Below are 13,927 nucleotides of genomic sequence, written 5' to 3' on the forward strand. Positions count from 1 at the left end.
TGTGCGAAGTAAATGGGAGAACCACAAAGTTGCTATGCTAACGCTCTGAGGTGCTTTCCAGCCCTGCATGGAGCATTTCCAGGTGAAATCTGGCACGACTCTTTCCGATCTGAATGGAATTTTCAACATGTTTTCAGTATGGGAGATTGTGATGTTTCCACCGATCACGAGACCATTTTGACTCAAGAGTATTTTTTTAAAAGGGCGAATGTGTTTTTTTACATGTGAATTTTCAAAATATTCTAACTCTAAAACAGTTTATTTTGTCCAAATTGTGTGTAAGAAGAAGTTGTAGACAATTGATTGGACTTAAATACACACTGATTTTTTTTTCAATTTTTGAAAAAAAAAGTTGAAAATTAAAATGTGAAATTCTCTTCATTACGATTTTTCTTAAGATTACCTTATGTCATAAGACAATTTATAAGGTTAATTTAAGATGGAGTGATTTCAGACCAAAAAGTTCCTGCAAGAAAACTTCTTGAATTTTCCATATATGATAAATTATAATGAATAAGAATTGAATATGATTTTTCAGGTTATAACAAATCAAACTGATACCGGTGACCAACACCCTAAACGTAGCCGTTTTTGAGATATTGTAAAAATAATGTTTAGAAAATTTGTGTTTTCTCTAAATAGTGTCTCGTTTTTCTCCATCATACCAGCCTTCTTCAGATCTTGCGAATAGATGACCATCGGAATAGCAACCGACAGCAAACCACTGAAACTGTTAGTTAAGGGGATAAGCTGGTTTCCGATCCATAGCAGCGATTTTTTCGGTGAAAGAATCAACTCTTCGGAAATTTCATTCAAGCCGAGGGGTGTGACACATCTAAATCTCGATTTTAAATGGTCGAAAAATCTTACACTACTCGCATCGCTCTCCACCTTTTTTCCGGAAATCTTCAAAATCATAATCAATCGTGTTTCTATCTATTAAGCGTGAGTGCATCTCACAACAGCAAAACAAAAAAATTCCTGCATCTTAGATAGAGTCACCCCTCTCGATTCAAGCGTACATCCCTGCATCGTTGGATGGTGCACTTCTGTAACCATCCGGAAGAAATGGATCTTTTTCGTGAACGATTGCGCTTCCAGCTGTTCGAAATGCGAAATGTAAAACAGTATCGCAAACTATCTGAGTAACTGCTCCCAATCCATCGGGGAAAAACCGCCTGGAAGAATTCTGGATCCCACAGCGCAACTAGCGAAAGATAAACAAACTTTGACGTTTAACTTTTTGCAGGCTACTTTGCCTCCATAAATGCTGCCATAAATCTGAAAGGTTAGGATCACGCAAAATGGCTTTGGATAAATACAATTCAGCCTTCAATTTTTCTTCATAAAAGCCATTTTAAAACCTTGTGAATTTGTTAAGGATTTCTTGAAAGCAAAACAACTTTTTCACAAATGACCCATGAAAATCAACTTTTTTGCCACCTGGCACGACTCTTTCCGTATGTGTTTTCACATATGAATTTTTCATAAAATTCTATCCCTAAAACAGTTTATTGTGTTCAAATTGTGTCTGAGAAGAAGTTTGTAGAGAATTGATTGGACTTAAAGGAAACAAATATACACTGAAAAAAATGTCAAACTTTTTAATTAAAAATTAAAATTTAAAATGCTTCAGAGAGAGCTTCATTATGATTTTGGTTGTATTTTTTATTTTGTTTTTCTGCGATGACCTTATGTCAAAAGACAATTTATAAGGGTAATTCAAGATAGAGTGATTTCAGATCAAAAAGTTACCGCAAGAAAAACTTCATTAACTTTTTCATATTTGATAAATTAGAATGCATAAGAATATTACCGTAATTGAATATGATTTTCAGGTTACAACAAATCAAAATGATCTCGGTGACCAACACCCTAAACATAGCCGTTATTGAGATATTGTGAAAAAAAAATGTTTAGAAAATTGATATTTTCTCTAAGCCCTTTTCATAAGTTTCTCGGTTTTCTCCATCTACAGCCGGACAATGTTGAAGATATGCATAAAATTCCCTAAATTATTGTACAGCTGTAGATGGCAAAACACTTATGAACAAGACTTATTTTCAAAAAAAAATACAAATTTTCTAAACAATATTGGTTGATTTCGATCATTTTGATTTGCTATGAACTAATATTGAAATATTCTTATTCATTCGAATTCATCAAATTTGAAAAATCAATAAAAAGTTTTTTCCTTCAGAAACTTTTTTTATTTGAAATAGCACATTTTGTATTTTGATTATTATTTTTTTTTTTTTCAATAATTTAACAATGTTTTTTCAATGTGTATTTGTTTCCTTTAAAGTCCAATCAATTCTCTACAACTTCTTCTTATACACAATTTTGATGCAATAAACTGTTCTAGGGTTGGATTTTTTTCGATAAATTCATATGTGAAAACACTTACGCCCTTATCAAAAATTAGTCATAAGTCAAAATGGTCTCGTGATCTGTGGAAAAATCATTATCTCCCATACTGTAGACATGTTGAAAGTTTCTTAAAAATCGAAGGGGTTCGTGCCAAATCGTTTGCTCATTTGACATAGAATTTATCTATGGAGGAACGTAATCTTAAGGCAAGTCCAGGGTAAATTTTGAAATTATAAGGGAGGTTCCATGATTTTCAAGGAAGTTTAGTAAACTTTATGAACATTGCAGGAACTTCAGGGCAGTTCCATTAACTTTAGGAACATTGCAGGAACTTTTGAAAGCTCAGGAAAATTCAGGGAAGGTTTTGAGAACTTAACTGAAGTTCAGACATCCTTAGAACAGCTCCAATAACTTCAGAGATGCACCGTTGACTTCTGAAAAGTGTAGACCTTTAAAGACCTTGACTTTTAAAGATCTTGAAAGATTCATTTTTTTCGGGGTTTTCAGTCTTCAAGACAAATAGCTGATAACAGTTTTATCATTGCCAACATTTCGATCTACGGGTTGGGAACTTCATCAGGGCTAGTTTTAGTTTTAGATCGTGAAGCTTTTTGCAAGAACTCAGTCTGTGTTTGAATTGCCGAGGGCAAACTTACTCTGAACTTTTGGAATATTTTCTTCTTATAAATATTATTAATGCTTGAAATCATTGTGGAAATGCTGATTTCTTCGCTCATTGCTCCGCTCATTCAGTCAGACAATCGTTAATCTTTAATTTAATGACGAAGGATACACCTTAATCATTTTGAATGGCCATCCAGCTCCGTGGCATGTTGGTACAAACAAAAGTCGCATGGATCCAAAATAGTGATACGATAATAACCTTTCCAAACACCCCCATATCTACAAGTCCCAAAACAAAATCCACACAACCCAGATTAAGCCAGATCGACAAGCAATGAAACGAGATATCTCTCTCTCTCCGTACCCATGTTTCACCAGCCATAAAAACGACAAAACAGCAATTAAGACTAATCCCCCATTCAAATCCTGAAAATTCCCCATTTCAATCCCCTCGACACTCACCTCTCCATCAGCAGCCCCAGCCGCCGGTGCCACGCCGGTGTCCTCGTTGTCCAGAAAATCCTCCACCTGGGGCAGTTGTTCCTTCTCCTGCTGCTGTTGGACTTCCCGCTCGTGAACCAGTGTTGCCAGCATGGGATAGGTGTTGGCTGCCTCCAGACTGCGATAGGAACCCTGCGCCTCCGCCACTCCCCCGTTCATTAGCACAATGTGCTCGACGTCCTTCAGATACTGGAGCTGGTGCGTTACCAGCACGCAAACTTTGTCCTGTTGGAGTGGTGTTGGGCAGAAGAACAAAAAAATCATATTTAAGCCCAGAACGAACACTCTGCTAAATGAATGCACGTGCTACACACACACAGCACAAGTTTTAATTGAATGAAAGCGGTGGAGCCGCCTCCCTGTGCTGCGTTTTCTTTTACAGCACCGATAAAACATTACTTAATTAAATCTTGCATAGGAATACAATTAACCGCTAACAACCGGCCGCGGCGGGTTGAAAGTTGTTATTAAATATCAATTTTTAATTTGAAACCCGGTACTCACTTTTAAGTACTCCGTTATGCACTGTTCGAATATGTGTTTTCCCACGTGGGTATCGACGGCGGAGAGTGGATCGTCCAGCAGGTAGATTTCGGCCTTCCTGTAGACTGCCCGAGCCAAGCTGATTCTTGCCCTCTGACCGCCGCTCAAGCTGATGCCTCGCTCGCCGACGATGGTTTCGTCCCCGAGCGGAAGTAGCTGGAAATCCCGTTCCAGGGCACAGACCTTCACCACCTCCCGGTAGCGCTTCTCGTTATAGTCCGCGACAAAGACGATGTTGTTCTTGACGGATCCTTCGAAAAGCCACGGCTCCTGGGAAGCATAGCTGAGGTCTCCGCTTATCTCCAGTCGGCCCTCGTCCAGCTCCAGCTCGCCAAGGATCACCTGCAGCAGTGTCGATTTGCCACTTCCAACTGGTCCAACTACGGCGCATAGTTCGCCTTTTTCCACCGTGAGGGTCATGCCCTGGATTCCTACCACTGAAAAATTAGAAATTGATTTTAGAATGTTGGATGCTCATTTTGACCGGAAAGCATAAACGACTTAAACGACTCAAGGTCATAATTTTAATGTAGTCTTCGTGACCAGATCATGGGCTAAAGAACTATGACAAAACCAAAATAGTTACTTTGGATGCAATCTAAATTGGTGTAAATTGAAATCCTATTTCGATCAAAAACTACAGTTTCGGACTTATTTCCTTGATTTGAACGGCAAAGGAAGGCGTGATCAGAGATTTTATGTCTCAGAAAATCCAGACGGCGCCGACTGGGATTGAACCCAGGCCCAAAAGTATTATCGTTTTCGTGGCTTTTTTATACGTTTGAAGCCAATTTACCGTGGCCGCCTAAAACCTATTTTTGGGCAAAAATCAAAAAATTTGATCACAACATAAATAACCGAAAATGACCCCCTATTTTTTTTTTTTTTTTAATATTCTTAATAAAAAAAAACTTATTAAAAATACTCCCAGTTGGAAACTTAAAAAATAATAACTTTTGGACAATTTTTCGATAAAATTTTACATCGATTTTTTAAAATATTCAGCAAAGTTTTCTGTGCAAACAATTACAGAAAAATTGCACAACAAAAACTTTAAAAAATAGTTTTAAAAGTTTAAAAAATGTGTGTTTTTTGTGATATTTAAGCGACCAGCTTGAACATTTCTCAGAAAATAAAACATTCCATAAGACTTTTTTCGTATATTAAAAAAAAAAATATTGAAGAGGATCATTTTTACTGCAGAAGTTTTCCACACTTTTTTGATTTTTTACTCAAAATAACTCGATTTTTTTTACCGTGTATATTTTTTTCCAGAAAATAAATTGCTTTGTCAATGTTGTCCTGGACACCATTTTGATTGAAAGTGACTTGTTGAATAATATCAAATACACGATTGAGCGGTTAGTTCCTCGCCAAATGACGAACCGATATGACACGACCTTTTCACGTTTGCCATTTTAAATTTTGGATTTTTTTTTTCAAAATGTCGTAGGAGAAATGGCTCTTATGTTGGCCTATGGATCTAAGATTGTGCCCATCGCTAAAAATCAGCTATTTATCAATTTTATCTAGATGAACGCGTCATTAGGACAGTACTAATGGATATTATTGTTCGCTTTTGAAAATTTAGTCGATTGCTGAATTCATGTATAGGCCCAAATTAGGGGCATTTAAGCCGACATTACATCCATTTCCCCTATTTGATTTTTTTTTAATAAATCGTAGCACAGAATCCTCAGTCCTAGTCGAAATGGTGTCTGAAATAAAGTTGTAGAGAAAAATAAAATTCGTTCCAGGAAAAATATACACCATAAATTATGTTTTGTAATTTCGAGTAGAACATTAAAAAGTGTTAAAAACTTAAACATCAAAAAACAGACTTTGTTCAATATTTTTGATTTATTTCTAATAAAAGCTTGTGAAAAATATAAACTTTTAAAATATTGAAAACCTTGAAAAAAAAACCTTTAAAACTTTAACCACTTTTCATAAAAATGTTTAACTTGTTTTTGCTCAATAATTTTGTAATTTTTGAAAAGAAAACGATTTAAATCGTCTTAACCATGTGCAAAAATTTCAACAAAAAACGTCCTAAGAAAAATTTAAAACAAATACGAAAAGTTTTTGTTATACAGTTTTTGTCAATTTTCAAGTCTTCAAGGTTTTCAGTAAACCAAAGGTTTGCATTTTCCAAAAGCTTTTTAAATAAAAAAAACCAAAAATATTGGACAAGACATTTTTTGTTGTATAAATGTTTAACTCTTTCTCAAAATTATTCTCAGACGTAATTGCGATAACACTTTAAACATTTTCGAGCTACGATTTATTAAAAAATTTCGAAAACAAAACTTAGATAAAGAATTTAAAACTAAATATGGTTGAACTTTTGCCCAAATGTGAATGATTGCAACTAACAAACAATTCTTGATTGAGCTGGAATTAGGGCGTAACAGCTTTTGTAAACAATGACTTCTCTCGATGATTTCTCGAAACTCAAGACACGCCCACGCAAACCAACATAACCAACGAGAAGGGGAAGTCTTCCGCTACCCGATGGTGACGTTGATTTGAGTGGACGAGCCTTGGTTTCAGTGTTGGAAAAATATCAAAAAATCAAATCTCTCCAAAGCACAATATCACGCTTGATTTTCGTAGCTAAAAATCAACAAGCAAACAACTGCGGTTCATGTCGTAAGCTCAGAATATCAAGCTAACAAAACTCACCAACTGCAAATCTCACCAAACTGTGGTGAGATTGAGTTTCATGATTTTCGCTTTACACCCGAACGCAACCAAAACTCCCGTTATGCTGACAGCAGTCATTTCATGTCTGCCATCGCCATCGGTGAAGAGAAAAAAGAGATAGCATTATTATACCTTCTCTTTCTAAGAAAACGAGCTGCAACAGAATCATGTTTGCGTCGATTAAACTCTCAGCTTTAACTTTACACGTTGTGAATAGTCTCGCAAAATCAAAGGAGCTTGTAAAATCAAGCGTGATATTTGAGAGCGTATGAGAGCGGGAGAATACCAATTTGCTTGTAATCATGCCATGACTGCTTGGCTTTCTAGAAATCATCGAGAGAAGTCAATGTTTACAAAAGCTGTTACGCCCTAATTCCAGCTCTATCTAGAATTAAACAAAATGCCATGCAAATCGGAGAAGGTTGAGCTGGATTGATTCGTCATTTGGAGTGGAACTACTTATATCCTATTTCCAAACTCCAATTTTCATTATCCTTAATTTCCAACTTCCATTTTCGATGATCCATTTTATATTTTACAATTTAGTTTTTGTTTGTCTTGTCCCCCCGTCTCGATGAGTCTCATCGTCGCCCACTGGTCACCCACCATAGCCGGTCGAACTCCGGACGAAGCTAGAACAGCACTACCGTTCATACTGGCGACAACGCTCTGATGAGACAACGAAACCCTACCCCAAGCTCCTCCCCTGATCCTATCCTTCGAAAATGTACCCTTCTAACCTCTAGTAAGCCGCGAGTAAGCGGCCCAACTCCTACTAAGCTACGTAAAGCTAACGCGATTGAGCCTTCCAAGAGATGAACTAGCCTCAGGCTAAAAATCTCTATAATAAAAAAAAAAAAAAAAAAAAAAAAAGATTGAGCCTTCCAAATAAACGAACTAGATAAAAAAAAAAATATTTTACAATTTCCATCAACCATTGCCATTTCCATTTTCATTATGCATTTTCCATTATCAAATTTTTAGTTTCCTTTTCAATTTTCCATTTTCCAATTTCCATTTTCTCTTTTCTATTTTTATTTTCCATTTTCTACTATTCGTTTTCCATTATCCATTATCCATTTTCCAATATCCTAGTTCCATTTTCCATTTTTAGTTTACATTATCGATTTTCCATTAAACATTTTCCAATTTACAATTTCCTTTTCTATTTTCCCTTATCCAAATTATAAATTCCTTTTTTAAGTTTTTCTATTTCTATTTTTTATTTTTATTTATCCATTCTCCATTTTCTATTTCCCATTTTCCAATATCTATTTTCCCATTAACTTTTCCCATTTTTCATGATCCGTTTCAATTTCCAATATCAATTCCCATGTTCCATTACGAAAACTCCATTTTCCATTTTCCAATTTTTATTTTTTATTTTCCAACATCGATTTTCCAGTTTTGAATTTCCAATATCCATGTTCCATTTTCTATTATCCATTATCTATTTTTCAGTGTCCAATTTCCATTTTTTTTTTTCAATTTTTTTTATTTAACATTTACCATTTTCCATTATCGAGTTTTACAGTCTCCAACTTCCGTTTTTTAACTATCCATTATCGATTTTCAATTATTCATTTTCTACTTTACAATTTCGATTGTCCATTATCCGTTTTCCAATCTCCAATTTATAATTTCCTTGTCCGTTTTCCATTTCCAACTATAATTTCCATTTTACATTTTTTAATTTACATTTTCCAACGTTCTTTTTCCATTCTCCATTTTCTATTTTATATAATCCATTTTCAAATTTGCATTTTGCTATTTCCATGATCCATTTTCCATTACCCATTTTTTCATCTTCAGATTTCCAATTTCCTTGCTCCAGTTTTTCATTTTCCATTTTCCATTCTGTGTTTTGCATTTTCCAATTTCCAATTTCCATTTTCCATGATCTATTTTCCAATTTCCAACTTCAAATATACAATTTCCAGCTTCCAAGTTCCAATTTCCAATTTCCAAATCCCAATTTCCTAATACTGGTTTTCTGAAAATCTGGTTCTCTGATTTCTACAACTTTTCTTGTCTGATAATCTGATTATCTGGTTTTCCAATTTTATGATTGTTTGATGTTACATTTACTGATTTTTTTTTATTTTCAGATTGTTGAATTTTCTTATTGCTAATTTACTGATTTCCTAACTTCCTGATTTTCTGATTTTATGGACTCCAATTTCTATTTTCCAATTTCTTAGTTTTCATTTTCCAACATCTTTTTTCACTTTCCAATTTCCATATTCCATTTTCTATTACCCATTATCTATTTTTCCAGTCTCAAATTTCCAGTTTTTATTTTTCCGTCATCGTTCCGATGGGAACATTATCCATTTTCCAATTTCCGTTCTACATTTCCAAATTGTTATTTCCATTTTTCAATTTCCATTTTCCATTGTTCTTTTTCCTTTCTCCATTTTCTATTTTATATTATTCATTTTCCAATTTCCATTTTACATTCATTTCTATTTTCCAATCATTTCCGTGTTGTATTTTTTATTTTCTATATTCCATTTTAATTCTTCATTTTCCATTCTCTATTTAAAATTTTCCAATTTCCATTTTCCTTTTTCCATGATCCATTTTTCAATTTCCAATTTCCAATTTACAATATACAGCTTTCAAATTACAATTTCCAAATGCTGATTTTTTGATATTGCCGTTTCAGGGAAAATAATTCGACGCAACTGACAGCTACAGCATGCTATTAAAGCTGATAATCTGACGCCAAATGCTAATTTTTCTCTGAATTGGCAATATTCTGATTTTCTGATTTTCTGTTTTCTTTACTTTTTGATATTCAGATTTTTGGATTTTCTGATTTCTACAACTTTTCTTGTCTGATAATCTGATTATCTGGATTTCCAATCTTATGATTGTTTGATTGTGAGATTTTCTGATTTTTCGTTTTGTCGGATTTTTTATTTACAGATCTTTGGATTTTCTGATTTTCTGATATTCTGATTTTCTGATATTCTGATTTTCTGATATTCTGATATTTTGATTTTCTGATTTTTAATATTATATATTATACTAGCTGCGTGTGCCCGGTCTTGCTCGGGATTCAATATTAGCTTGAGTTTATGCGCCGATTTAAAAAAAGCATGCTATATTGTACGTAGCCCCCCCCCCCCCTATTATCTAAGGGGCTACCCCCTATGATTATCTCCTTATACCCCCACACTCGCCCCCACATACCTAATTTGGTTCCATTTGCTTGATTAGTTCTCGAGTTATGCAGAAATTTCTGTTTCATTTGTATGGGATCCCCCCCCCCCTAACAGAAGGGGGAGGGGTCTCGAACCATCATAAGAACCTTCCACGGCCCCAAAAACCCCTGTATACAAATTTTCACGCCAATCGGTTCAGTAGTTTCCGAGTCTATAAGGGTCAGACAGACAGACAGACAGACAGACAGACAGACAGACAGACAGAAATTCATTTTTATATATATAGATATTAAAATTTATGGATTTTTTGATTTTTAATATTCTGATTTCCTAATGTCCTGATTTTCGGATTTACCTGTTTTCTGATTTTATGAACTCCAATTTCTATTTTCCAGTGTCTTATTTTTCATTTTCCAACATCATTTTTCATTTTCGAATTTCCATATTCAATTTTCTATTACCCATTATCTTTTTTCCAGTGTCCAATTTCCAATTTTCAATTTTTATTTTTTATTTACTAATACCCATTTATCATTTTCCATTTTCCATTATCGATTTTACGGTCTCCAATTTCCAGTTTTCATTTTTCCACTATCGATTTTCAAATAACCATTTTCCAATTTCCTATTTCTATTTTCCATTATCGATTGTCCATTATCCATTTTCCAATCTTTAATTTCCAATTTCTGTTTCCGTTTTCTATTTTTCAATTTACATTTTCCATTGTTCATTTTCCATTCTCCATTTTCTGTTTTATATTATCCATTTTTTATGAATCATTTTCCATTATACATTTTCCAATTTCCATCTTTCAATTTCCAATTTTCGTGTTGTGTTTTTCATTTTCCATTTTCAATTCTCCATTTTCCATTCTCTATTTTAAATCTTTCAATTTACTTTTTCTATGATCCATTTTCCAATTTCCTATTTCCAATTTACAATATCCAGCTTCCAAATGCTGATTTTCTGATAATGTGATTTTCTGATTTCTACAACTTTTCTGGTCTGAAAATCGGATTAGCTGCTTTTCCGATCTTACAATTGTTTGATTGTTAGATTTTCTGATAGTATTTTTATTATTTTTTCTTCAGATCTTTGGAATTCCTGATTTTTAATTTTCTGATTTTCTGATTTACCTTTTTATGAAGTCCAATTTCTACCTTCCAATTTCTTATTTTTCATTTTTCAATATCATTTTTCCATTTTCCAATTCTAATATACATGTTCCAGCTTCCATTATCCATTATCTATTTTCCAGTTTCCAATTTTCAATTTCTATACTTCGTTAACCGTTTACCATTTTCCATTTTCCATTATCCATTTTATAGCCTCCAATTTCGATTTTTTAGTTTTCCATTATCGAATTTCAATTATCCATTTTTCAATTACCAATTTCCGTGTTCCATGTTTCATTTTATATTTTCTATTTTGAATTTTCAAATTTCCAATTTCTAACTTTCTAATATCCAATTTATTATTTTCAATTTCTAATTTCTTATTTCCAATTTCCAATTTCCAATTTTCAATATCCAGCTTCCAATTTCCAATTTCCATGACAATTTCAAATACTGGTATTCTAATTTTCTGATTTCTTTACTTGTATGATAATCTGATTATCTGGTTTTCCGATCTTATGATTGTTTGATTTCTGATTTTTCGTTTTTTTTTCGGATTTTTTGATTAACAGATCTTTGGATTTTATGATTTCTGATTTTCTGATTTCCTGGTTTTCTGATTTTCTAGTTTTCTCATTTTCTGATGTTATGATTTTCTGATTGTCTAATTGTCTGATTTTTTTTTTGTTTTCTGATATCCTGATTGTCTAATGGTTTCGGGATTTCTGGATTCCATTTTCTGGTTCAATTTATATTTTCCATTATCCATCTCCGTTTTGCTTACTCCAATTTCCATTTTTTTCATTTTGAATTTCCATTTTCCAATTTCATTTTTTTTTATTTGTTATTTTTTAATTCCCATTTTTTAATTTCAAATGTCCTATTTCCAATGTGTTTGATTTTATAATTGTCTGATTTTCTCATTTTCTGAATTCCTATTTCCTGATTGTCTGATATTCTGAATGTCTAATTTTCTAATTTTGATTTTCCGACAATCTTCTGACTGTCTGATTGTCTGATTGTCTGATTTGCTGACGATCTGATTGTCTGATTGTCTGATTTGCTGACGATCTGATTGTCTGAATATTGGATTTTCTTATTTTGTTAATTTTATGATTTTCTTATTTTCTGCTTTTATGATATTCTGATATTCTGATATGATGATTTTGTGATTGCCTGATTGTGTGATTTTATTGCATTCTGATTAGCTGATTATACGATTTTCGAATTTCTTGATTTTATGATCTTATGATCTTACGATTTTCTGATTTTCTAATTCTTTGATTTTCTGATTTTCTTATTTTCTTATATTCTGATATCACGATTGTGATTGTCTGATTGTCTGATAGTCTGAATGTCTAATTTTCAGATTTTTAAATTTTCTGATTTTTAAATTTTCTGATTTTCTGACTTTCTTATTGTCTGAATATCTGATTTTCTGATTTTCTGATTTTCTTATTTTTTGATAATAATATTTTATAATTTTCTGATTGTCTGATTGTTTATTTTTTTTTATTTTTTTTTGTTTTCTCATTTTATGATTATCTGATTTTGTTATTTTTTGATTTCATGATATTCTGTTATTCTGATTTGATTGCCTTCTTCTTCTTATTATTCGCATTTCAAGCTTATTGCTTAGAGCATATTAGCTTGTTGCGTACTCTCAACTTAGTGTTCTAAATGCACTTCCTCAGTTATTAATTGAGAGCTTTCGATGCCACTACCAATGAATGAATTTGTATATTGTTTGGCTAGCACAATGATACTCTATGCCCAGGGAAGTCGAGAAAATTTCCAACCCGACAGATTCCCTCGACCGGACCGGGAATCGAACCCGCCGCCTCCGGCTTGGTAATACCGTGCCTTTACTGACTAGGCTATGAGGCCCCATTGTGATTGCCTGATTGCTGATTTGCTGATTATACGATTTTAGTATTTCTCGATTATATGATCTTTTGATCTTATCATCTAACGACTTTCTGATTTTCTAATTCTTTGATTTTCTGATTTTCTGTTTACAAGATTGTGATTTTCTGACTCTCTGATTGTCTGATTTTCAAATTTTCTGATTTTTATATTATACAATTTTCTGGATCTTAACATATTAGGATTGTCTGATTTCCCCATTTTCTGATTTTCTGAAAACCTGATTGTCTGTTGTCTGATTGTTTGATTTCGAAATTTTCATATTATACGATTTTCAAATTTCTGGATTTTCTGATTCTATGATGTTATGATTTTAAGATTCTCTGAAAACAAACATCGGCTTGTTCCAATTTATATTTTCTACTGTTCTGGGAAGTTGCCAGTATCCAATTACCTATTTCCAATATCCATTTTCATCTTTCAATTTCCATTTTTCATTTTTCATTACATTTTACAGTTTTTAAATTTCCATTATCTATTTTCCAATATCCAATTCGTTTGGTTTTCTTATTTTCTGATTTTCCAATATTCAATTTGTTTGATTTTCCAACTTTTCTGATTTTCTGATATTCTAATTGTTTAATTTTACGATCTTCTGAATTTCGGATTTTCGGAAATTCTAATTTTATGATTTTGTTATTGTCCGATTTTCTGATTGTCTGATATTCAGGTTGTCTGATTTTTTGATTTCCTAATTTTCTGATTGTATGATTTTCTGATTTTCAGATTTTCTGATTTTAAGATTTTTGATTTTTCTTGTTTGTCTGATTTTCTGATATTCAGATTTTCAGATTTTCTTCTAATTTTCTAAATTTCTGGTGACTGAAGGCGTGGTCAAAACATTCTTCACGCTAAAAATCTAATATCAAATTTATGGTAATTTTACCCAAATTTCAACATGCATAAAAGACACTCAAATTATTGATTATGAATAATTAGTTAATTAATGTCTCTTTATGTAAAATCCCAATC

General features: G+C 32.9%; 2 protein-coding genes across 6 annotated transcripts in view; one reads left to right on the forward strand and one right to left on the reverse strand.

Annotated features, from left to right (window-relative positions):
* The window catches only part of jus (julius seizure), a 452,703-nt gene that overhangs the window by 345,468 nt on the left and 93,308 nt on the right, over window positions 1–13,927 (forward strand). The window lies entirely within an intron of this gene.
* The window catches only part of LOC135707916 (ATP-binding cassette sub-family C member 4-like), a 116,118-nt gene that overhangs the window by 58,826 nt on the left and 43,365 nt on the right, over window positions 1–13,927 (reverse strand). Inside the window, exons 6-7 of the mRNA XM_065229835.1 lie at window positions 4,000–4,475; window positions 3,457–3,720 (exon numbers count right to left, since the gene is read on the reverse strand). Of these exons, the coding sequence (XP_065085907.1) occupies window positions 3,457–3,720; window positions 4,000–4,475 (740 nt within the window). The remainder of the gene's footprint in view (window positions 1–3,456; window positions 3,721–3,999; window positions 4,476–13,927) is intronic.

This window comes from Ochlerotatus camptorhynchus, unplaced genomic scaffold (genome assembly GCF_037179485.1).
Source record: "Ochlerotatus camptorhynchus isolate MF236.1 unplaced genomic scaffold, CSIRO-AGI_Acam_v1.1 ptg000323l, whole genome shotgun sequence".
Classification (NCBI taxonomy): domain Eukaryota; kingdom Metazoa; phylum Arthropoda; class Insecta; order Diptera; family Culicidae; genus Ochlerotatus; species Ochlerotatus camptorhynchus.